At 42.1% G+C, this 26,874-nt stretch overlaps 1 protein-coding gene across 3 annotated transcripts in view; it reads left to right on the forward strand.

Annotated features, from left to right (window-relative positions):
• HAF01 (HAC13 protein (HAC13)) overlaps positions 1-24,762 on the forward strand; it is a 125,821-nt gene extending 101,059 nt beyond the window's left edge. For 2 of the 3 annotated variants that reach the window (XM_087695042.1, XM_087695040.1), the window contains exons 13-15: positions 1,375-1,443; positions 1,787-3,106; positions 23,531-24,755. In XM_087695042.1, the coding sequence (XP_087551168.1) occupies positions 1,375-1,443; positions 1,787-3,106; positions 23,531-23,947 (1,806 nt within the window). In that variant the 3' untranslated portion in view covers positions 23,948-24,755. Of the gene's footprint in view, positions 1-1,374; positions 1,444-1,786; positions 3,107-23,530 lie in introns of all 3 variants that reach the window. The other variant, XM_087695039.1, reaches the window with a different exon arrangement.
• Positions 24,763-26,874: the final 2,112 nt, after the last annotated feature.

A 26,874-nucleotide genomic window follows, 5' to 3' on the forward strand; every position in this document is an offset into this window, starting at 1 on the left:
TAATTTAGAGGTGATCAGTCTTGTCAATAGCTGAGATGCACCTTGTGAAGGAGTATGAGACGTGGGCCTCGATGAGTGATCCCTACAAGAAAGGTTAGTAGAAGAAGCGTTGTCCTCCAAATCAAGACCATAATACCTCCTCAGGGTCTCCATTGAAGGAGTACCTTGAGAAGGCGTCGGAGGATCTCAAGAGGGAGGCGTTTGAGCCATTGTGAATCAATTACGTGTCATTCCTGTATCTTGCACCAAACCAAGGTCTCCAACTCTCCGTGATAGCCACAAGATACTCTTGAAAAGAGTATCAGCTTTGGTACCATGTGAAGATATGCTAGGGGTTTTGCACAGGGAGAACATAGAATGTACGAACATGGCTGAAACTTGCAAGACAAGGATAGGTTGAATGTTGGGCAGCCTATCTATTTATATTTGTAGAAGGATCCTCCCAAATTAGGCTTTTGTCTATGGGACACAAAGTCTCTAGGATCAAGCACCGTCTAATGAAACTTTTGGTAATACACATGTTTTGGGGCTGTTTTAAAGAGCTAATTAGTTTGTAATGGCCCAAACTTTGGCCTCTTGCCCAAGTTTAATAATGTTGTCCAGATTTTTGCTTAAGGTTCAAAAGCCCCAATGAATGAAATATGCACTTTGCACTTTCCACTTGTACATTAATTAATTAAATCAGTTCTGTGGCTCTCAGATATTGACACCGTGCCATTAATGGACTTGCCTATGTCCTGCACAACTTATGCAATGTCTTGTTTGCCCAAGGAGCTAAAAGGTTATCACATTTTAGAGCTCTGCATATTGTCATCTATATATGGAGATGTTATGCTTTCCATGGAAACCTATTTCCAAACAGACTCATGTAGTGCCACAATTTGTCATCTAAAATTTCTATTGCTGAAATGTGTCATCTAGTACTGCAACCTGTGGTCTTACCTATCATTGGTTGTCAAGATGAAGAAGTGCTATATTTTTCAACTGTTTGCAGTGACAATCAGCTCATGGTGGGTTCGGACAAGAGTGATTAGAATGTTCTGGGGGCTAGTTGTGATCAATATGTTGAAATGTTGATAGCTACAATAGAATGGTGTTTGCAGCTGTTGCATTCATGTGCCTAGTAACACCTTTTTTAGAAATGTATATGCCAGATTCTGATACAAGGTTGCTGTCTAAAAATCTGCCATCTTTTATACATTAATGACTGAATAATTGTCTGTCCTGCCATGTCTGTGCAAAGATGTTATGATTTCCCCTTAAAACGATTCTGGATCGTGTGTTTGAGTAAAAATGACTGCTGACAACATACGTTTTATGTAAATATGTAAAAATTGCATTTCTGATACGGTGAATGCTGCAATTCTTTTGTAGCCAAAGAAAGCAGGCAAAGGTGAATCAGGCAGAGAAGCTGTACACTTGGTTTGTGGAGCTTGTAAACAGGTAAAATAACCATAATGTATTCCTTATTAGAATGAGGTATCATATATGGTTATGCTCAAACAAAGTTCTTTGTTAAGTAAAACAGAGCACCATGATGTATTCCTTATTAGAATGAGGTTGTCTTATATGGTTATGCTTAAACAAAGTTCTTTGTTCACTAAATCACAGCAATTGTGGCTACCTTTATACCCATTTTTTGCTATTATTATCCTGCCTTTCCAGTAAAATCCAGTTTGTTATCTGAAATAAAAAATTCATGGTTGGTTGACTTCCTTTAAAGTGTTCGTGGTTTACTTCCCTCTGTTTACAGTTCAATTGAGTCTCTTATGTCCCATTTTTTCAGGTAGGGCATATGCGTACAAACAAGAAAGTCTGTCCTTTGTATAGTGAAGAGGGAAGAGCAAATGCTTTGGCAGCTGCTCAGCAGGCAAACGCGCAGTCAATTGCTCAGGCTACTGCTCAGGCAATTTCTCAAAAAGCAGAAACTATAGAAGTAATTGATGCACCGGTCCGCCAAGGTATCAAGATCACCTTGAAAAGCACCAGTGGGCTACAAGACAAAGAAGCTCCTGTCTCAGTCAGCACTCCAGTTGAAAAAAAGTTTCCTTCTCTGAAAATAAAGCTTCCTTTGATTGGCAATGTGGAGAATGCTCCTGCAATCTCCAGGAAGGTGGAGGGAAATTCCACTCTTCCTACTGGAGCAACACCAAAGCAGCAAGAGGAAGGGACACGTTTAATAAGGAAGATAAAGATTAAAAAAGCACCAAAACTACAAATGGAAGATCAGTTGGAGGATAGTGATGATAAGAAAGTGAGAGAATCAAGACCATCTGATCATGTTCAGCCATCAGCAGAGGTGGGATTGTTCTGGCAAGAGACTGTTAGTAGTGCAAGGCCGCATGAAGTTGAGCCTATGTCTGTAATGGAACTGACACAGGCACATCAAAAAAAGGATGCGATAAATGACAGGCAGGCAGGTGTTATCCTGTTAGACAGGGAGAATCTAAAGCATCAGGAAAAGAAAAAGATGAAAGAGTCAAAGGAAAAACGGCGACAAGCCAATGAAAAGGAAGTAAAGCTAAGGAGAAAGGAGGAGTTAAAAATTAGGTTAAGGTTCGATAAGGAGAAAGAAGTGGAGAAACAGTCAGAGGCTGACAAATTTTTGGAGATGGAACGGAGGAAGGGAATGGAGCTGATAAAAGAGCAAGAATGGATGGAAAAACAGAGAGAGAGGGAGAAACAGGAGCGAGAGATGGAGATGATTGAAAGGCTGCAAATGGAAAGGGAGAAGCTTGAGATGCAGCAAAGGGAGTTTGAAAGGCAGATGAGACAGCAAAGAGAAAGGAAGAAACTTGAAAGACAGCAGAGGGAGAGAGAGAGGGAGAACCTGCAGCAGAGGGAAAGAGAAATGTATGAAAGGCAGATGGAAAGAGAAAGGATAATGGAGGCTGGAGAACATGAAGAAAGGGGTAGGAAAAATCATGTGATAGAGAAACACACAGTGCAAGAGAGAAGGTCTGTCAAAATGTCATTGATGAGAGATCGGAGATCCATGGAACAGGAAAGATTAACTGTGACAAAACGGAAACTACCTTTGGATGTGAATGTCTGTCGAGGGGTTTCGGATTATGCTCACCAGCCTAAACGACGGAAAGGTGGAGAGGTAAGTCGGAAAAGTGCCATCTGTGCTTTCAGTATAGCAGGTTTCCCTTTCTGTACCTCTTATATTTTTCTTTATGGTAATTTCTGTGTGTACCACTGTGATGTGTGCTTGTGCTTATAAACCCTGTCTGTTTCTAACAAAGTGGAACCCAAGGTATGAGACTCATTCTTGGACTGTGGATCTATTTAGCATTCTAGATTTTTGTCCCCTTGAAATGGGATCTATAGCATGTGCTTTCTGGCTATAGTTGAGCAAAACATTTGCTCAATTATGTCCTATCTGCTGGATGCATTAGAGTGCAAACATCTCTAGCAAAGTGTTAACCATTGGATAGTAAAGTCTTAACAAACAAGGTAGTGTGAGTTGAAGATCTTGTCTATACTGTTACAGCTGCATAAAACATGCCTCAGGTGCTTGTAACTGAAGGATATTGCTTAACAGCTTCCTGTCAGGGAGACAAACATCTCACATCAAGCGATGTAAGATCATGTTTTGCATGATAAGAAAATTGTACCATGTGCTATTGATATGCTTAGCATACATGGTGTGTATTTTCACACATCTCAAGCTGGACCAGCTTGCATAGATGTATGCTTGCATGTTACTTAATTTTAAAACTTTCAGGATTCGGTATCATTAGTAGTTTCCACTTTTGCTAGAAAACCTGTCTTTGGCTATTTAGGCATGGTGTATGTTACAATTAGTATTTGTGTTATTTGTCTTTTTTTTTTGTTTTCATTGTAGGAGAACTTACTAGTATAGTTTTGGTTAATTTTGGGATAGACATTGATTTCTATGATACGTATCATGTGGCTGCACATTTTTATTATATGATGGATATATGTTGCTTGTTTCATGCAAAATTTCTTCTTGTGGTCATGCAAATGTATTAATGATCTCACAAGTTGTTTCTAAGTCTAGGGGCATGGTGTGTGGACCACTACATGGTTGAATGTGTAATTGGGTATGATGCAATGACACCATGCGTCATCATCCTAACTAGCTCTATTTGGTCAGGATTATTTGAGTATAGTATGTCATACATCCCAGAGGAGAGAGTATATGGGTAGCATCTAGACTGGAGCCTCATCATATGCTACTCGTATTGTTGACGGATCTCTATCATTTCTCTGTGGTGTAGTCTTTGTGTTTGGTACCCTTGCACCGTCAATTGGTGTGTAGCTATGATCTCATATGCTCTTTGGACTGTCATCCATAGTTACCTGGAACGAGGAACGGGAACGGGAGCGGGACCCCCTGGAACGGGGGGAACGGGAACGGGGGGGAACGACACATATCTTAAGTGCCCCAAATATGCCCTGCATGATCAAGTTGCCCCAAAGAATGTCCCTCGAATTGCCCCAATACCCCTCAATGCTCCAAATTGACCCAAATGTCCCAAAATTGACTCGATTACCCCCACAGCTCCAAATTGCTCATGAATTGCCCCAATTATTCTAGTTTCCCTTGAAATTAGACAATATAAATGGATGATTACCTTGGAATTGAGAATAGGCTGAAAGTTGATTGTGATTTGTAAGAGTTCATAATGCATCAAATTTGAGCTTTGCATGGACTCCTAATTGGCTTGTGGGTTGTCTTGACACTTTAAATATTCAAGAGAGAGAGAGAGAGAGAGAGAGAGAGAGAGAGAGAGAGAGAGAGAGAGAGAGAGAGAGAGAGAGAGAGAGAGAGATTAGTGTGTGCACATTAGGCAATGGAGATAGGTAAACATGTAGTAGGAGTGTGATATAAGCAAAAAGAAAAAACGTGGAAAAATGTAAATTTTTGGTCAACAGGCTTGGAATGGCCGTTCCAAACAGGGAACGGTAGGGAACGGCCCAGGGAACGGCAGGGAACGTTCCCCGGCCGTTTCACCTCCTCCAAGGATCTGGAACGCGTTAAACCGTTCCTATAGGCCGGAACGGCCGTTCCCTGTTTCTATGCTGTCATCTCTTTGTATAGGTGTAGTGTGTTTGATCCTTGCTTGGAAAAAATCAGTGAGCTCTAGCTGTCTGCCCCCCTCTATAGGGTATTCGAGTGGAGTAATGTTGTGCAGAGTGTATTGATCTCAAGTTAGGGTGGTGTCACTTTTGGAAAGCGTGGGGTATCTCGCTCTAAGTGGGCTATAGGCCGTGTATTTGCATAGAAGTGCTCCTCACTCTCCACCTCCCCTTGACATAATTAGCAAATCCTCCCAATTCTAGGAATGCGGATTGCTTATTTTCTCAAATTGGGCCCGATGAGAGGAGACCTTAAGCTGATTGATGGTCCTACTTCTCTCTCATGTGCTATGTGTACATCTAGGTATTTGTGTGTCTCAATGAAACCATCTGCCGTGGTCCTCATGGAGTGGTCCCAAAGTAGGACATCTTTCTGGGGAGGGGTTGTTGGGGTGATATCCATGTATATCAATTATGTAGTTGATAAAGATTTCACATGACCAGGTTCCTCTCAGTGCAAGAGAGGTGTATGGAGGGAGAGTCAAGGTCATGTTGGAAGGGGGCAAGTGGTCCTTCTCAATCTCATATCTTGTGAGCCTCAAACCAACCTTCCTCCTTAGAGAGGGTGGTAATGACCGGATTAATCAACAATTACAACAAGCATACAATTCATTTAAACTAAAATGTATACTTCACCACTTTAATCTTGGACAAATTGGTGTCCCTTGTAGTATTTTTTAAGCTTTTATTGCAACTGGATGAAGTACAAATGAGATTCTATGGTCTCTTTTGCTTATCCAAGTGCCTCTTGCTGTCAAAATTGACCAATAAGCCTTCTGACCAATTTGCCCCCTGGTTTGCTTGGGGATTGACCTTCATCTTACTCCTTGAAAGACAAATTAAGTTCCAAGTCTGATATGGGCTGGTTAGTCTCTTGAATTTTCTTGAAATTCTTTAATTTCAGCTTGCTTGAATTCAAGCCTTAGGTTATCAATTCTGAGCATGCATCGTGAGGTGATTGTTAAACCCTGACTTTTGCTGTAAATTAGGGTTTACAGTAGAGATTAACCAAAATCTCCACCTTTGATGACTCAAATGGCTGGATTTTGCTGAGATAACTGGAGGGATGGCTATAGGATGAGAGAGAATGTTGTAGAGAGAGGAATTTATGAGTTTCATCGCGCGAGAAAGGCTTAAAACTTGTTGTTGCCTTGCTCAAACAGACATGGAACTATCACCTATCGCTAAGGACTACTAGCAAGTGTGCTGCCTCCTCTTGTATGCTATCTCCTGCACTAGAACCACCTTGAGCTACTATCACATGCACCTAGAGTAGGGAATTGACATTAATTAATTAGTACCAATTCTAGGCTAATCAGTGGTCAGGATTGCTTAGGTGACAAATTGACCTAGCCAATTTAATTGTTGGCTAAATAGATTTTTTTTGAATCTATAAATAATTATTAATTAATTTTAAAAAGTTGGATAATGTTGGAAATTATTTTGAAAGGCTACTACTTGGCAAAACTCGCCTATGCAAGTGGGAAAGATGTTTTAGAGAGAGAGAGAGAGAGAGAGAAGCAATGGCGAGGCGTTTGGTGTGTGGGCGATGGTAGATCTGATTCACTCGTCTTGCAGATGTGCCTACCTGCCTCGTGCATTGGCTGAGTTCCCCCCTCTGACCTGTGCATGGTCCATTCTGCCCTGCCCGTGTCATCGCGCCTTGCCCTTGTCTACTTGTGTTCATCCGAGCAACATGTTGTGCTATTTGCCATGTGACCATCTTGCTTGCATCCCCCTCCTCTGCGACTGAGACAGAGTGCGAGGTCACCAGTCCTGCTCGAGTCCTGCTCGTTTTGTCTTGCGTGTCGATTCACCTGCTGTTCCTTCTGACGTCCTCCTGGCACCTGACCTATTTTGTCATCCTCTATTTTGTGCCTGACAGCGAGGGTGTGACGATCGGCCCCTAATCCAGGTAAGTCAGACTGGGAGCGACTCAGATCGTTAAAGCCTTGTTTTTACTAAACAGCAGTGTACAGAGTGGGGCTGTGGTCTTGGGGTACAACAGCTTATTAAAGGAGACAGGTTCTGTCGTGCTCTGTGAAAGACAACCAGAGTTGGATAATTTGTGTAATCAATGTAAACCTTGGGAATGGCGAACTTGCAAGAATCTAATGGTATTGACATGGCCTTTCTAGAACAACATATTGGAATGGGGATGACAAAGACTTGGCGGAATCAGATGACGATTTGTTAGTTGGGGATTCTGGGTAGTTAATGGAAGGGGATGAGATGGGTAAGCGGCGCAAGATGCCGGTCGAAGAACCGGACTTGTGTGCCTTGAATTTGCCTCAGCAAAATGTTCAGGCCTTATGCTCTCAGACTAATGAGTCTTTTCAGTTTATGCTGGCCTCTGCCAATCATCTGATGTCGGAATATGCTCAAGCTAATGAGGGTAAAGCGAGTTCTTTACCACAAGGGGAACATGTGGTCGTTGTTATGGTTGCTGATCTGATTCTACAGCAGATTGTTGCCTTCCATGAGAGTGCTGCCATCTTTTACTTTACAGGAAGGACCCCATTGATCTCCCGCATCCGGGCATGGTTGCTATCCATGCTTGCCAAGGGGGAGATGGGACAGGAGGATGTTTCAAGGCAAGACCAGGCATCCCTTGTGGAAGAGATGTATGATGGCCCGAGGGGTTTTTTTGAGGTCCTCTTCTGTTCCTCGGAATCGCGAGCCCATATTATGCATTGTATCCCCTTGTTCATGGATGGCTAGTTAGTCCATATGGTTCCTTGGAGGCCTATGGTCGAATTTCAGGAGATACTAAGGCAGGCATGCCCAATTTGGGTCGAGGTGTTGGATTTCCCTGCCCATCTTTGGCGACTTCTTCCCTTCGTGTTGAGATCTCTTGAAGAGGTGTTGGTGGAGCCTCGGTTGGCCTCCCGTAACAGGAATAGGGCATGCATGCTTTGGGATACAGGGAAACCTCGCCCGAATAAAGTTCATTTTCAGGTTCCGGGGTTGCAAACTTGGGTCTATGAGCTTAAATGGAATGGGGCACATTTGCAGGGCACTGTTTCAGATGTGGACAATTGGGACATTTTATTTCAGAATGTGATAGAAGGCATGAGGTAATGCAACCGTCTTTGGATCGTGACTTGGATATGCATGACCATCCTACGCAGCTGGTAGCTTAGTAGCCTGAAGTCGCTTTTGAGCATATTGTCCAATAGGGACAACTAGATGGAAAGAAGGCTGCTTCTCGAGCTGAAAATCAGCATGCTTCGCCCTATGGGGGCCAAAACTTGTCTCCTCAAGATAACCCTTGGGTTTTGATGGTTCGCCGTAATGCTAGACAGGAGCCTCGGTCTACTCCTGTTCACCCAACTCCCCAGACTATTACCTAGACATTTCAACGCCAAGGTAGGGGATTCTATATGAATCCTCGATTTGTAGTTGGTGGTAATGAAAAAAGGATCTCTGATACTGTTTTGCACTTTGACTCGTGAGGGAGAATGGTGCCTCCTCAGGATGTTTTCCGTGCCCAGCAACAACAGTTTCCTTCTCGTACTTCGATTGCTAGTTTGCAAAGGGGAGATCTAGTTGATGTGATTCAAAGCGAGATGGAAAGATTTCAGGCAGCCAAAGCAGTTGATATTAAAGGGAAAGGGAAGGTGGGGATACAATAGTTTTCTTTTATGTATTCCATAATGAGAATTGCGTTATGAAACGTTAAAGGTATCTCTTCGGGCAGTAAACAGTATCGGTTGTGGAAATTTGTGTTAGTTGGCAATTGGGATGTTCTATGTGGGGTAGAGCATAAACAACATGCTTTGGCAAGATCATCTCATGTATATAAGGATTACTCGGTTTTCTATAGTGGGTGTGTTCCACATAAATCTGGAGTAATGTTTGCCGTCAGATCTTCATTGCAACCATTTTTGATTTCTCAGGATCGTTGAGGAAGATTCATGATTATGGAAATCCAATGCAAGGGAGAAGTTTTATGGTTGGTGGGTGTCTATGCTCCTACTTCTCGTGAACTTCGCCAACTTTGGGATGACTTGCATTGCCTTGCTTTGGCTCTCGTCAAGGCTTTGTAATGGGCGATTTCAATGTGTGTACATCTATGGACTTCTCAACATTCGGTTATGGATGGTCCCGAGCGTCAGGCTTGGGATGCTTTTGCAACTCAGTCTTTGAAACAGGACATGTGGTCTTGGTTGCATCCCTCACACTCAGGATATACTTATCGTTCTCTTCAGCATCGAAACACATGGGCCAGACTGGGTAGGATCTATGTTTGTCAAAGTGATTCTTTTCTCCTTGCAGTCCTTGATAGTGGATAGAGCGAAAGCGTGTCTTGTCAGATCGCCATCCTTTGATCTTGGAAATGACACATCTACCTGTTCATGCCTATAAGGTTCCCTTGGCTCGCTTGGCTCTTCGTTTCAATCAATCCTTTCTCCTGCAAAATCAGTTTTTGGAATGTATTCAGCGAATAATTGATTCCTTTCGTTCTAGGGTCCTATCAGAAGGATTGGAAGCATGGCCTATTTTTAGGGATAATGCACGTATGCTATCCCGACAGTTCGGTATTTAGCATGCTTCCATTTTACGCATTGAATTGCTGCATGCACAATCTTTGTTGGCCCATTCTTTGTCTTTATGTTAGTTGGGGGATACTAGTGATGATTTGGTGACAGGCATCGAATGGTTGAAAGCCGAGTTCAATCTTTACAGGAACAGGAATATTCTGAATTCAAATTGTTGTCTAGAGCAAAGGCTTCGCACGATAACAATTGTCAATCTCACCAGTTCTTTGCTAGATTACATAAGAAATATGCTTAGGATAATATTGTGCGTGTGAAGAATAAACAAGGTGTTTGTTGGGCCCTCAAGAGAGTTTGTCAGATGTTGTTCACTCTGCGCGCAGATATATTTGTGATCTGGTTAGAAATCAAGTTCAGCCAGAATGGGTAGCCTTAATGGAGGCGGATATTTTAGAGGATGAAGTGGAAGAGGTTCTCTCCCATTTGCCAAAAAGAAAAAGTCCTGGTTGGGATGGGCTTCCTAATGAGTTGTTTTCAACCAATGTTGAGCAATGTAAGGACCCTTTGACTTGCTTGTGTTAGCAAGTTTGGAATTCTGGTGTCATGCCTTCAGACTGGAAGATTGCAGTCATTCGGTTATTGCCCAAAGTTCCCTCTCTTACTTCTTTGAAACAATGGAGACCCATTTCTGTTATGGGCTCGTTATATAAAATCTTCTCAAAAATCATTGCCAACAGATTGAAGAAAGTATTTCCGCATTTGGTTCATCCTCGCCAATAGGGTTTCATTAAGGGTCGGAATATAATGCATAACATTTTGAATGTTCAACTAAGGATTGACTTTGCAAAAGCTTCAAGCCAACAGATGGTCATGCTTCAACTTGATATTGAAAAGGCATTTGATCATGTAAGCTAGTCTTTCTTGAGGCAGTTGATGTTCACCATGGGTTTTGGGCCACGTATGGTTTCTCTTGTGGATACTATTGGTCAGGGGGCATTGGCCTGTATTGCGCTTAATGGAGGCATCACTAATGAAATTACCTTATCCTGCTCTCTTTGTCAAGGCTGCCCTCTCAGTCCTTTGTTGTTTGCATTAGTTACTTACCTGATGCTTTCTTTGTTGGATAAATTGGCCAATCAAGGTGAGATAGTTGGATTGTCTCTTCCTAGTGGGGCCCAACTTGTGGGTCAATCTTTGGCAGATGATTCCTTTTTGTTTCTTAAGGTTGATCGTTCCAATGTTCATCGGGCAATGGTCGCGTGGAAACTTTTTGCTATGGCATCAGGATTCCATGTTAATGCTCAAAAATCCACTTTGCTCTCTTGTACGGAAAATGATTTGCAAGCTTTGGGTTGGAATGGTATTGTGATTCCCAAGGGGAATATAACTAGATTTGGGTTATCCTATTGGGGTGGAGGTGGCTCCCCGTGCCTTGTTGGATTGGATGGCATCTCGTATTCATGACCGGTTTATGTACTGGAAGTCACAAGGCTGGCATCTCCATGTGAGACTTAAAGTTACACAATGCATTATGATCAGTATGATTTCGTTTTTCTTGCCTTTGCTTCCTTGGACTAAGAAGTCCCTACTGGAATTGGTCCAACCTATCCGATTTTATGGAAGAAGAAAGATAATCTCTTGGGTCAGGTGTGGATTTCATGGCAGCACATGACTACTCCTAAAAGGATGGGGGAAGCAGCTCTATTGGATGTTAATTTTCATATGGCTGATTTGAGGTTAGCTCTTCTGCAGGCTCTTTGTCTACAGACTCATCCCTAGGCAGATATAGCTAAATGTTTTATAGAAAAGACTGGCATTTCTCATGGTAACACAGTTATTCATGCTTCTTGATGGCATGTGCTTAACTCCACAAGATCTATTATGGTCTCTCAATCTTTTCTCCTTTCCCATATGATCGCATCTTGGCAAGCGATGTTACGTTTTTCGGTTTGGCGCCCCCTGGATTCCCGCAAGGAGGAGAATTCTCTCCTAGGCAAAGTACTGGCCTCTTCCTGGCTGTTGGACTAACCTGACAAATATCTCTAGAGAGACAAGTTTAATCGCATGGCTTGTTGGGGTTGCAGTGAGTCCAAGATGGTGTCATTCCGGGACAGGCCCGCCTTTATTCATTTCGGCGTATTCGCTAGCACTTTCGGGTGCCTAGAGGGTATCATGTTATTTGGACGGCCATATAGGACATAATTACGAGATACTATCCTTTGCCTACATTACAGCTCTTGTCTCCCTGGCGTGATTGAATGTTTGTGATTCCTGATGATTTCGAGAAAAGATCGGCCAATCAAATATATCATCATATGGTAGAGGCCAAGCGATGGGTTAGGTGAAGGCAAACAAAGTATGGCGCATTCAAGAAAGCAAAAAGAAGTGGTAGGATAGATTCATTCAGCTCTGGAAATCTAAGGTTCGGTACCAGGGAAAAGTGTTTATGTGGAGGCTTCCTATTGGGCTTACTGGGAATGTGTTGCGTGCTCGTAAGATATTTGCTGGGCGATGCATTTTGTGTACTAGATGTGATGAGACAGTGCTTCATCTTTTTGTCTCTTGCCCTGTTACAAGATAGATTCGGAGTTTTGCGTTCTGAGTTTGGTCCTCGTTGACTCGTCACTGGATTTCAGCTCGTTCGTGGTATTTGGGGAAGATGACCTCCATGACCTCTTTGAGTTCAGATTATTCCTGCCTTTTCCATTTCCTGAGATGGACAGCCTTGTGGCATATTTGGCGAACTCTGAATGCCTTCATTTTTGATTCTGTATCTGGGATTCATGGTCATGTGGCCCGAATCCGGGGTTTAGTGTTGTGGCATATCACCTCTATGGTGTCTGCTGACTTGGTTCTTCTTGATATTGCTACTCCCTGGCTGGACACTGTTCGCTCCACACCAACTGTTCTTTTAGTGTGATAGTTTTGTGTTAGAGTCTATGTAGACTTTCCTTCATGATTGTTTTTTTCCGTTTGTTCTAAGCCGGCCTGATGGTCTGATGTAAAATATTTATTACTTAATTCAATTATCTTCACGGAGAGAGAGAGAGAGAGAGAGAGAGAGAGAGAGAGAGAGAGAGAGAGAGAGAGAGAGAGAGAGAGAGAGAGAGAGAGAGAGAGAGAGAGAGAGAGATGCAGATGCTTGAGTCTCGACTCCGACTCTTGAAACTTGAGTCTTGAAAGTTGAAAGGGAGGAAGACTCGAGAGGCCCGAGGGTTGGGGTAAAGTTGTGGGGTAAAGTTGAAAGAGCAAGAGTGAGAGAGGGAATGGGAGATGAGAATGGCAAATGCTTTGATAGGGTGCGGGATAGAGGCCCAAGGGGATGGGAGATGAGATTCGAGAATGGCAAATGCTTCGATAGGGTGTGGGAAAGAGGAAGATGAGAATGGTAACTTGTAAGTGCTTGCTGAATTGGTGTGGAAGCATGGAGGAGAGGAGCACCTTTTGTAGATGAGAGAAGGGTTTGAGTTCAAAGTTCAAATAGTCAAAGAATCCAAAGAGAGGGCTGCAAGCTGGAGCTTGGAAGGAATCCAAAGAGGAGCACCTTTTAAGTTTTGCATGGTTGGAATTTGGAAAAGGGGGTTGGGGTGAGGTATCCAAGGCTTCCCACCCTCCCAAAAAGTGCAACAGTGCAGGAAAAGCGCAAAATGCAGGACGCGGGGGTGTAGGAAACGCGGAACGAGGACGCACATGCCAGGTGGCTGAAAGAGGCCAGTTGTAACATGCGAAATTGTGTGAAATCGGACCGTATGGATTGTTCCATACCACGTATGGAGTCAACTATGGTGGAGATTTCATCTCCTCACGCATGCGAGGGATGTATTTTGGACAAGATGCATAGATTTGCCTTGAAAAAGGATGGTGCAGTGCCTTGTGTCTGGAAATTGCAGCTTATTCATTTTGATGTTTGTGGTCCCATGAGGACATGTGCATTTGGAGGTTATCTTTACTTTGTTACATTTATTGATGAGTACTCTCGGTATACATGGGTGTATGGGCTGATGTGTTTATACATTTTAAACATCTTATTGCAAAGCTTGAGGCTGAAACTAGCTGAAAAGTGCAAACACTTTGCATAGATAGAGAGGGGGAGTACATGTCTTGTGCTTTTGAGACATATCTGCTTGATTATGGCATTACGCATCATGCCACTGTTAGAATGACTCCTTAGCAGAATGGTTTTGCTGAAAGGAAGAATCGCACTCTTATGGAGATGACTCGTTATATGCTCAAAAGCAAGGGGCTGCCTCATAAATTTTGGTTAGAAGGCCTTCAGTGTGCATATCATGTGTTGAATTGTGCATCCACTACGGCACTAAAGATGATCACCCCGTTTGAAGCTTGGCATGGCAAGAAACCCAAGGTTGACTACTTTTGAATATTTGGTTGCATAGACTATGCATATGTTTCGAAAGAGCTTTGTGGGAAGCTATAAAACAAGGCTGTAAAATGCATATTTACTGGCTACAGTTCGGAAAGCAAGGGCTATCGCTTGTATGACCCACACACATTGAAAATTTTTGTCGTTAGGGATGCCATATTTGCTGAAAATGCTGCATTTTTCACATCATTAGTTTCAAATGCCGGCCACCCATGACATTGGTGATGTCTTTGAGGGTCTCTTGCTACTTTCTTTGGATTTTGTGCCTGCTGTAAATGGCCGGACAGACATAATTATTAATACAGCAAGCTGTTGCTGTACCATATGTGCCTGAACAATAGGGTATTGATAATGGTTTGCCACATGTAGTAGAAGATGCAATACAACATGAAAGGGTTGCTGTAAATGAAAAAAAAAACACTCCTGAGATGGTTGTTACAAATTCTCCAGGAGAGTAAAATGGATGCTCCTTTAGCTCAACTCACTAGAAGGGTTGCTAGACATGTAGCACATGATGGAGGAGGTGCCCATTTGGCTGATTTTACGGAAGTAGATGATTGTGATGAGCATGTATTTATGAGCTCACTATTGGATGATGAGCAGTCTACTTCCTTGGATGAAGCTTAGCAAGATGTACATTGGATGCATGCCATGCAAGATGAGTTAGACTCTATTGCTACTAACTCTACATGGGATCTTGTGGATTAACCACTTGGCAAGAAAACTTTTGGCACAAAATGGGTTTCTAAACTCAAATGCAAGGTTGATGGTACCATTGATAAGTACAAAGCACGGTTGGTAGCAAAAGGCTATGCACAAAAGAAAGGCATAGATTATGAAGAGATTTTTGCTCCTACATCGTATATGAGTATGGTGAGATGTGTAATTGCCATGGCTGCAAATTATGGTTAGAAGGTACATTAGTTGGACATTAAGACAACATTTTTGAATGGGGATTTGCATGAGGATATTTATGGGTCACAACCTTGAAGGTTTGTGGTTAAGGGGAAATCAAGCTAAACAAAGCTCTTTATGGTCTCAAACAAGCTTCTCATGCATGGCACTCTAAAATTGATGCATATTTGGCCAACAAAGGGTTCAAAATCAGTCCAACTGCTCCCACTCTATACATTAAGATTTGGGGGGGGAGGGAGACTTTTTGATTATCATTCTTTATGTAGATGACATGTTGCTCATTGGATCTTCAAAAGCACAAATTGCAGATTTCAAGTCTGAATTGAAACATGCATTTGCTATATGGGCTGCCTACACTATTATTTGGGGATTTAGCTCACCCAAAATCAGTATGCTATCATCATGTTACAGTCACAGTATGTGGATAAGCTGTTACATAGGTTTATTATACAAGATTGCAAACCTATGTATACTTCTATGGAGCCATGCTTAAAGTTGTCTATGCATGATGGTGAAGAGATGTCTGATATTGCAATTTATAGCTATGTTGTTGGCTGTCTTATTTATCTTTGCAACACATGCAATGACATTCAGTATGCAATATCTCATGTGAGCAGGTATATGCATAGTCCATAGACTATACGGCAAGTTGTCAAGTGGATCTTTAGATACTTGCAAGTATAAGCTTATAGTGATTTAGATTGGGCTGGTGATGCAGATACTAGGCAGTCTACTAGTGGACATTGTTTCTTTCTAGGGTATTCTTGCATTTCATGGCTAAGTAAGAAACAACTTACAGTGGCTACCTCGTCTTGTGAGGTTGAGTATAGGGTAGCCTTCACGGCAACAGTGGAATGTGCATGGTTGGACAGATTGTTGGTTGATCTACATTTACCATTGGAGGGTCCTACACCCATTCTTTCTGATAGTCAGAGTGCCATTATAGTGGCATGAAATCCTGTGTATCATGCTCGCACAAAACATATTGAGGTGCATTACCATTATGTCAGAGAGAGATACTATGCCGGAGAGATCAGCTTGATGTATGTTTCTACATATGAAAATGTTACAAACATTTTCACCAAGGCACTACATCATGAGAAGTTTGAGGCTTTTCGCAAGTCCTTAAACTTGCTACCCTTTGGTGATTGATCATTCATGTACTTTACCACATTGGCACTGCAAGGGGATGTTAGAATTTGCTAATTCTATGGACAGTGCCCAATGTTTTAGTCTTTAGTTCTTTTTCAGTTCTTAGTGTGAACATAACTAAAGTTATAGGTGGTGTCACCACTCTTAGAGTTAGAGTTAGAGTCAGTTAACTCTAAACCTTGTAGCTCGAATAAGCAATACTAGTGTAACATGAAATGCTATTGTATTCTTAACATTCAATGTTAATATTAATGCTACCATTAATTTAAATATTGACATTATCATTAATGTTAATACTAAACTTGTTGTCAAGGATTGTTTTGAGTAATGCTCTAATTAGGGAGCTTGAGTATGATGATGATGGGAATCTTGTCAGTGACGTCGAATTTGGTGAGCAATATGAAACCTCTTCTAGTGAGGGTTGCTCTCTAGTTTACGATCTGTGTGAGCCTGATGACAAGGAGTTCTCATGAGTGTAGACATTTTGTACTTAGTCCATTTGTCATTATACATTTTGAGTCCTTTCATGAGCATTTGCGATTGATGTATCTTTTTGAAGCACTTAATACATGACTCTAGTTTCGACTCTTTAAATCTATATGGCATTGCAATTGTTTTCTAAACTCTAGTCTCTAATTCATAAAACTTTGTGATGATTGATCTATCTTTAAGTTGCACATTTTATATGTACACATATATTAATATTATGGGTATTTTTCAATGAACGCTCGAAAGAAGGCATTTTATTTTTGAAGTTTTTGTGTACGTTTTGTATTGCACTAGTTCACGTACGAATCGTATCGTACTAAATTTATGAAACCACCTTGGTTAATGCTAGCAATAGCAACAATAGTCTATGGTTGAGTCTTATGTGCGTGAGTGCTCGTTGTGATAGCTTAATAAAGCTGAATGACACAGACAGGCAGGGATGTTGTATCCTTTACAAATCCCTGATAGGAAATGAAGTAGTGTTTCTATGGATTTTGTGGTAGGATTATCACATATAAATTGAGATAATGAAGCAATCTGGGTTGTGGTCGACCGGTTGACAAAAATGGTTTGATTTCTTTCTACAAAGTGATTGTGAAAAGCCATGAGTTGGCTGGTCTCTTTGTCGAACACCTTTATAGAGTTTATGACTAAGATTCTAAGTTGATTGGCCATTTCTAGCAAATGGTCTTCCAGAAATTGGAAATTTAATTGTCTATGTCATTCTCGGAACATCAAAAACTGATGAGTAGATGGAATGGACAAATCAAACCATGGAGGATATACCTTCTCATTATTTCCCTTCTTGAATCCAAATTGATTCTTGACTGTAGGACTAAACAATTGCGTAAGACCATTTATCTTGAGTATTTGGTCAGGTGGAAAATCCACCTAGAGGCATTGGCTACTTTGGAGTCGATATGTTCCTTGAAGAGTCGTTTTCCTCACTTCCTTCTTGAGAATATTGCTAAGGAGAGCAATCATTTATAACGAGGGAAGTGTTATCCCTCTTGACATTTGGATGGGTACTAGTAGTATTGGTCACGGTGGTTACGAAATGACTTAGTGCGAATGCACTAAGGACACTTTGAGGTTAGGGCAACCGAGTCCTATTTATAGATTGAAGGCTCTATTGTGTACATTTATTGTGTGATCACCACTCTTGGACTCTTGGCCCATTGCCCGATGCATCCGTACATCAGGATGGTGAGGGGTGGTGGTATGGGACGCCAACCCTTGGGATGTGTCCTGACTTTGAGTGTTGCTAGCTCCTAGTCTTGGGGGTGAGCTCACATGGCTCTATGGATGGGAGGTGAGTCTGGTGTCCAGTCCCTTTTATGGTGAGTTTGGCTTGTATCATGTCTTGTATGGAGGTTGGACCCTATGGGGACATATTAGTAGAGCTCTTTGGACTCGTTTTCATACCATTTGTTGTAGGGAATGACTTGTCTTCTAGTTTGTGTGGTGTGTGGAAAGCTTTGGAGGGTGTTTGAGTGTAGGACGGAAGTCAATTGGATGGTGAGTGTTGCCAAAGTAGTGTGCTCAAAGTAGGTGAGACCATTGTACACATGGTGTCTATATGTGTTAGCTAGCTCATGTGCGAAGTAAAAGATGGTGTGTTGGGTATGTGTGACAGCTAGTGCTTGCGCGTGTAGTTGCTATTGTGAGCAATACGTAAGTGTGATTTATGCCAATTGGGCAGGGATGGATAGTGAATGATTTGAGAAGTTGCATTGTCTCAATGTGCAAAGTAGGAGATGGTGTGTTGGGTATGTGTGATAGCCAGTGTATTTGAGCTAGTGGGCTAAAACAGGTCAATGCTCCAAATCCTAGCCACTTCTTCATTGTGTTATCGGTAATGACATGATGCTGCGAGTAGAGCTTAAGCAAGTGCTGGCCATACCACATGCTATCTCCTATGCTTGCTGATATCCTACTTGTGTGTGCATCAGCTCTATCACTTGTAGCTTGCAACTTTCCTTGGTCCTCAAAGTCACGTGTATCACTATCTACTTTGTGTCCTGACATTAAAGTCTCCCACCTCTCCAATCCGGAGTAGTCTATAATGTCATCTGATATGTCCATGAAGGTTTGAGTCCCTATGTGCTCGTGCATCTCCATCTTCCTCTTGTTGTCTCCATGTTAGCAACCCTTTTGTTGGGAAGTAGCATCGGGTATAGCTTGGATCACCTTAGGCATGGGGCCCTTCTAATGCTCCACCTGCATCTTTGTGAGATCTTCATAAATGAAGATGGGGTCTCTTGGTAGCCTCCATAGTTTGGGTCCTTCCCTACTCTCAATGCTTTAGTGAAATGAAGGGGGTCTTCATAGTGACTCTCTAGTAGACTATGGTGTTTGTTTTACTATTTTGATTCATGAGGAATTTTATGGGTAACCATGGCAGTCACTTGGACCATTGGCATGCGTACGGTCGTCACTTCGATAATAAGCCACTTAGATCATTCTAATTTAGCTTATGTTGTAATGTACGTTAGGAAAGGTGGTTACACAAACATTTCAAATCTACAGTGCTGCAAACAGTAGGGCTAGGTCTAGACAAAAAAATGCTTTAAAGAGGCTCAGGATAGAGGAAAGTATGCAGACTAGGTAAGATGTATGTTTTAGAGGTGATACTGATCAAAAGATGTATAATATAATAGGAGGGGAATGTCGTTCCACCCCTTTGGGAATAAGAAAACGTGTTGCACCCCCTAAAAGAGACTAGGGAAAGGGGGAACCTAAAGGGGGAACATCCAACAAGGGGAATGGCTAGGGGACCGTGAAGGGGAACACAATGGGGAACGTCAAGGCTGCCTTTCCACCAAAGAGGAATGTGGAACTTCATTGTTAAGTGCAAGGAAAGAGGAAAGAATTTCACTTGTGTTGGATGTCCCATGCACCATTGTTTCTAACCCCTCCCATAGTCATATGCATGGGCCAATTATTTCACTGAAATAAGTATACAACTCTCACACACACACACACACACTCTCTCTCTCTCTCTCTCTCTCTCTCTCTCTCTCTCTCCCCCCCCCCCCCCCCCCCACCACCACCACCACCACCACAGCATGTGCCACTTTCAGCTTTCTTGATGCTTCTTGACTCTTTCATCTAGTTTGATCTTAGGCTATCATTTATTTTGGGTCCTATGTTCCATAATCCATTTTGATGTAGCTGACATATTATCTTGTTTTACAAATTGTACATGTTTCTTTTGTTGAGAAACCCTTCACCTTCACTTGTAGTTTGCGTTTTTGCATTTTGTGTTTAGGGTTTGCAATCCCAAAAAGGGGCGCCATCCTAGATTGACTGTGCCTATTTATAGGCCACTCTCTCATTCATTCCTAATGGCTGATTCATTCAGTCCGTCACCTCTTCTCTCTAGCCTCTCCATTGCCCTCACACCCCTTCAAGAGGACATTGTGGTTCGTGGTTCGCGGCTATCTTCATCATCTTCCTTGTGTTACGGCACCCTTGTTCCCTTGTATCACATTCACTCCAGGATTCAGATCTTCATCATTCCATTCATCAAAGTTTCTTCTCTTTTCTCTTCTCTTCTCCATGTTTGCCGAGTTCACTTCGTGTTTCTCCTTGCAAACCCTACTATCTCGCTGGTACATTATCTTTTGACACGGTATCAGAGTTGGATCTGCTCAAACAGGAGCAAAGATCCTCCACTCCAATGACGGCAAAGACCGGTGGCAGGTTTGGCATTCACTTTTCTTCTTCCGTTGCATTAAAATCTCGTTTTTGTAGGTTCCAGCTGTTTTCAGCTTGCTGCCCACACCCCTATTGTGGAGGACATTGGAGTCTTAGCTGTCCCTTGCTGTCATCTACAGTCTGGCGTCTATTTTCCAGCCTTCCACCCGCAGTTTGCAACTATTTACAACAGAGTGAGTGTTGCTGATCACTCTCCATTCAGAAAACAATCTTGTTTTTGCAGATTTCAGGTATTGCAGCTTGCTGGCCACACCCTGGACGCAGAGGACATCGCGGTCCACGCTGGCCATTGCCGTCTACAATAGTTTGGCTCCTGTTTCCAGCCTAGCACACACTTTTTGGAGCTGATTTCAGCATGTTGATTGCTATTGCTGGTTTTTCGTGCGTTTTTAGTCTTTCTCTCTCCTCACCTGCGTTTTTCTACTAGTTGCAATCTCTTAATGCCGGTCCCATCCTCCTCCCATTGGCAGCTCACTTCTAGCCCTTCCACTGCCCTCCTAGCCCTTGACGCGGACATTGCAGTTTATGGTTCATGGCTGACCTCTTTCTTCTTCAACAAGGCATACTGGTACCCATGGCTTCTTTACCAACAGATGACCAATCTACTAGGTGCTCCTACTGCAGTAGGAACGATCATCCCACCGAATTTGACGACATCGACCTTTACTTCCAACCCCATCGGAGTGTGTGTCTTCCACCAAGCACTCCTTGTGCCACCTCTTCTTTTTGGGCCACAAAGATCGTTCTGCATCGGCTAACAGAGTATTATGCTCAAGGCAATAAGTCGCACCCGACGCGCACTAAGTCCTTTTGAGCACACGGAGGCTCTAAGACCTTATGAGGTGATAAGCCCTCCCGGAGATTATCCCACTGCGCAGAGGCTTCCCCCACCTACTTTTGGGTACAGTGGCTTCCAGGGCCCATATCTCCTTCACAATCTACTCTCCTGAGAGCTCGTGATTGTTTCCTACCCTTGGTTCATCCTGAGCCTTCTTCCCCACGCTCTTCCACTCATGTTCGAGAGGCCGCTTTTGGGTGCTTCTCGGCTTCTTCTTTCGAGCCTCAGATACATTTTTCGGCACGACCGACGGTACTTCATCATCAAATGCTTTGTAGTCCGTGAGTCATGAGTGGTGGATTCTCTTTCTCTCTCAAAATGGGATTCAAAGGGGGGTTTTCTTACTTCGCCCTCAAAGGGGGACTTGCAGTTCTTCTTCGGCTTCAGAGGAGGCTCCTACTTCTACTCCTTCTGATTCAGAGAGAGACCGTATGTGCCATTAAGTTTTTCACACACCAACACCTTTCACTTTCGAGGAGTGTCTCGTCTTTGAGTAGTCATTTCCTCTACTCATACCCAGGATTTAGAGGATCTACCTAGATCGGTGCCCTTCGATCTTCAACATTGACTTGGTGACTAGGCCTTCGTATCCCTCCCAACATGGAGTCATGGAGCTAGTGGCTTCTCTCCCGACGTTGAGTTTCGGGTTCTACAGCTCATCTTGTCTCTTGATTATCTTCAAAGGTCTCCTTTCAGGTGGTATTCTTAGATTATAGGGTGGATCTTCTTCGTCCCTTGGTCAGCATGGAGCCATCTTCCGAGATCGAGTACGGGCATATCCTTATGGTTCTCGGCACCACACAAAGTCCGGCATTCCTCCTATGCATTGCATGATTTCATCATCTTTGTATGAGGGTGCTCGGGCAAGTAAACAATTTCCCCATGAGGGACGCTGTCCAAGTGGCACCTACGGCATGAGCATTCTTGAGCATGTCGTATTCCATCTCCACCTCACTCTTCTCTTCTTTCCCTTTTTGGGCTTGAGAGGGGGTGTTGAGAAACCATTCACCCTTCACCTGCAATTTGTGTTTTTGCATTTCTGCGTTTTGCAATTAGGGTTTGCAGCTCCAAAGAGGGGCTCCATCCTAGAATGAATGTGCCTATTTTTAGGCCACTCTCTCATTCATTCCTTACGGCTCATTCATTTAGTCCCGTCACCTCCTCTCCAGCCTCTCCACTGCCCTCACACCCCTTCAAGAGGACATTGTGGTTCGTGGTCCGTGGCTGTCTTCATCATCTTCCTTGTGCTACGGGACCCTTGCTCCCTTGTATCACATTCACTCCATGATTCAGATCTTCATCATTCCATTCATCAGAGTTTCTTCTCTCTTCTCTTCTCCTCTCCATGTTTGCCGAGTGCACTCTGTGTTCCTCCTTGCAAACCCTACTGTCTCACTGGTACCTCATCTTTTGACATCTTTGGATAGCTTTTGTAGGATATTTATAAATGAAGGCATGCATGTATAATGTATACAGAAGTCGTTCCCCTCACATTCCCGTTCCCCCTAGGGCCTTGTTCCTGTTTCCTGAAGATCTTGTTCCCGTTCCCTTGTTAGTATGATGTGTATCCTTCAATTAAATCCTGAACAAGTTTTGAAGGTGAGAGTCGAAAGGCTATGCCTAGGGTTGGTCTATAAAAGGCAAGAGGTATTCATTTGCTAGGTTAATAACTTCAATACTTTAATTGCTCTAATTTTTGTCCCAATGGTGCTTTTTAGCAAATAAGAAACTTGTGATACATGCTGATTAGTCGAAATAGAACTAGGCAATCTGAACCTTCTCCCCAGAATCAAAACATCAACTGCTTTCTAGCTCTTGTGAGGCTAACTTGTATTTGTGCAATGTGCATGAAGAATTAGAGTAATGGCGCTAGAATTAAAATATTTGGAAACTAAGATGAATTTTCATGTCCACAATTGTTAAAATTATAAAATATAGCTGCTCTTTTGTGCATCATGTCTTGCTTAACGGATCATCAAAAATCAAGAAATGCAGAATTAAAATATTTGGAAACTAAGATGAATTTTCAGGTCCACAATTGTTAAAATTATAAAATATAGCTGCTCTTTTGTGCATCATGTCTTTCTTGACGGATCATCAAAAATCAAGAAATGCACTCGTTGAACCTTTGGAGAAGACTGCTTTTGTTATTCAGTTCTGGGGTTACTATTCTAGGTTGTGCTTATCCCAAGCACTCTGTATTTGCTCCTAGAATTTTTGTATTAGTACTTTCGCTTAATGCACTAACTATTAACAGACTCTAAAAAGTGAAGGCTATCATGGCGTTCCAGTTCATTTTGTTTAAAGTCTGCGACTGGATGTTGAGCTGCATAGATACGTTGTTTGCCTGCTTTTTTTGGCTTTATTTTTGCATTTCCTTGTTAGTAGAGCTGTAATTTGACTTAGTCCTTATGGCAACTGTTACAGGTGCAACTTGCAAACATTCTTGAGAGTATAGTTGACACGATGAGGAAGAGGACAGAAATATCTTACCTCTTTCTTAAGCCCGTCACAAAAAAAGAAGCACCGGATTATTTAGATGTGATACAACATCCAATGGACTTGTCTTTGATAAGAGAGAGAACACGGAAGTTGGTATACAAAAGCCAAGTGGATTTTCGTAAGGATGTTTTCCAAATAAGAGAGAATGCGTATATATACAATGAGCACCGTAATCCACAAATACCTCCTATTGCGGACAGTCTTCTGCAGCTGTGTGATGAGCTCTTAGAGGAGAGGTATGATGAAATAACGGAAGCAGAGTCAGCAATTGAGAGGATTGAAGATAATCCATATCCGGCTCCTTCTAGGACTTTGAATCGGAGATTGTCACGGCCACATTAAATGCTCTGGCTTTGCTCATATTAAATGCCTGTTAGATGGCATTCTATCTGCCATGGCACACCTTGTATTGTAACAGTAGCTCAAAGCATACCACCATAATTGGTTCATGTCCATATGTTTATCCTACTCCACAACTTTGCTTGTAATTTACCTCAGTAGCAGTGTCAGGTCATGAGATGCATAAAATTAGGGGGTGCAGATTGTGACCAAATCTCAAGTCTGGCAGAAAATCATTCTTTGTACAGCAATGCTTTTCATCACACTTGTAAAGAGACCTTCCCCTAATTAAAATTTTGGAAGGGCTCTGCTGTTTATATGCATGCGGGAAGTACCAGGCTGTAGCCTGATTTATTTCACAAAATGATTTTCACACATGATTCAAACGGCATCCTAAACAGTTTCATGTGCTGCAACTTAAATTGCAGCAGGTGGCTTCATTCTTTGTATTTCACTTGTGCAGTCCTCACTTATTCAAGTGGAATGTTGTAAATCCTTAAAATGGAACTGTGGAGCTGATTGGGAAGCCCCTTCTTCAGCCAAGGTGGAAAGCCTAACCTGTTATCAGAGGTCCTATGTGCATGCACTAGTCCAAGTTATGGTTAACATGTGTTCAGGGGATGCTGTGCTTTTTCTTTGTAGATTTAGTCTTTGAGTTGTACTATGCTTCATGGAATTGAACTGGAAATAAAATTCTGGTAAAGTGACCTTTGTACTTTCCTACTAGGGATATCAGTGCTTACATGAAGGTTTTGGACCATTTTACTGTCTTGACTTCCATCCATTTAGTGCAGTGCATGCAACACACCACGAAGGAACTTTTATGTGAAACCACTGTTCATTACCTTTTTACTGTATAAGAAGAAAAGACTTTGCTGCCACAAAAATAAAGAACAAGAAAACATATCTATATGAGGGGTGTTTGGAGTAATTGCATTGTGGCTATATAAGATTTTGTATTGAGCATTGAAAGTTGAAATAGATTTGGAATGATTGAGTATGCAAGAATGTATGGTTTCTTTGATATCAATTGGTTAACAAAGGCCAAAATTTAACCTAGTCCAAGATGCCTGCTTACAAAAGTGAAGAGGTGAAGATTTGCCAACCACTGAATTTTTGTGCACCAAGGCAATTGTTGATAGAATCTACCCACAAAAGCTGTAGTGGCTTGACAATGTTAAAAGGAGACGGGAGATGGTCTTAGTGGCACCGTAGCATCTTGGACATTAGGCGGATGGGTTGTTTTGTTTAATGTCATCGGATACTTGCAAATGAGCAACTATCGTCTCAAATGCAATTTATTTACTCAAAACTTTATCGAGGTTGGCTTCCATAGTCCCCAAGTTAAAATGTGGAACTTGGTAGGGCCTAGAAGACATTGGAATATGATTATATGTATGTTACACATAGTGACCCCATCCTTGAAGAGCTAAAATGACATCTATTGTTGGCAGTATTCTAAATTTCACAATTTGCACATAGCTAGTTGATTTATAAAACCTACATTCATAGGTGTATACCTAGTTGATTCGAAAACCTACATTTGCTAGTGAAGCAAGCCACTTACACATTCTTGAAAAACAATTTAGATTGTTTCCATTGATGCCCATCCCTATGATCGTGGGACTGCTTGTGTAGAAATTGCAAAAAACAAGCCAGAAGAGCACTTAGTACTTTGCTTTACTTGCCCATGACTTACATTGTGGTGCAAGATGGGGCATAGAAAGTATGTCCTAGAGAAACCCACTTAGTACTTTGCTTTACTTGGCCATGACTTACATTGTGGTGCAAGATGGGGCATAGAAAGCATGTCCTAGAGAAACCCAAAAACATCTAGAGTACAACTTGATTTTATTGGAGTTAAAAGAGCATCAACTAATAGTGTGTTACACTTTTTGTGGCAATGGCTTTTTGAAGTGAATTGTGGTCTTTTGGGTTGTCCAAAAGGACGTTAGTATCTCTCTCTCTCTCTCTCTCTCTCTCTCTCTCTCTCTCTCTCTCTCTCTCTCTCGCACATGCCCCCCCCCCAAAAAAAAAAACCCGGCCCGCGCGCAAGGTTGAAATACGTAAAGAGCGCTTGGACCTCCAAATATTAGGACAAAATCTAAGCCTTGAAATTTCAATTCATATGGACTTGTGTAATGCTTCAAACAATCTTGTGATATCACAAAATTAGTCAAAGTTAATATCAAAGTATTACAACATAAAATTGCACAATACAATGATGCTAATCCTATTTGGAATTGGATTATTGTTTTTGAAAAACTCACTTTCATGCTATTGTTGATTGTTTCTAACTCAAAAGACGTCAAAGGCCTTGATTTCCTAATAGCAAATGCCTTGAGGGCATTACTCTTTACAACCTCCCCATTGCTTAGGCCGATACATTAGGACCTTCAATCACCTCATTGACAATGATAGTGCTTTGGTTTCTGTGCACTCCTACCAACTCTCTAGAGTAGTGGTACTATCACTTTGGAGATACGCAAAGGACCTCAACAAAATATCACCATCACCCTTGCCATGTTTGAGACAGTGCACTCCCACCAACCCTTCATAGAAGTGGTACTATCACTTTGGAGACTTGTAAAGGACCTCAACAAACAAAGCTCTCATGTCATTGAGGGGTTCCCCACACTAGAAAGGGGTCCATTGTGCAAATATCTAGGATGTTGAATTTTGTCACAAGGTAAAGATCGTCCACACTATCCTCGCATGTGATTGATATTCAAGCCATTTGATTGGTATGCCCGATTCCTTTAGGGAGGAAGACGTGTTGAAACATGTAAGTTCAAAATCCAAATTTCAATAATTATTGGATCAATGCATTGAGTGAGACAACCATCAAAGGGCAAAAGTGTGATATGGCCCTAGTAATTGGCCTTGCAACAACACTTACTATGTGTAGCACTTATTCTCATGATAGAGGC

Source organism: Lygodium microphyllum, chromosome 2 (genome assembly GCF_053477565.2).
Source record: "Lygodium microphyllum isolate KBCC chromosome 2, Lygodium_microphyllum_v1.1.10, whole genome shotgun sequence".
Taxonomy (NCBI): Eukaryota; Viridiplantae; Streptophyta; class Polypodiopsida; order Schizaeales; family Lygodiaceae; genus Lygodium; species Lygodium microphyllum.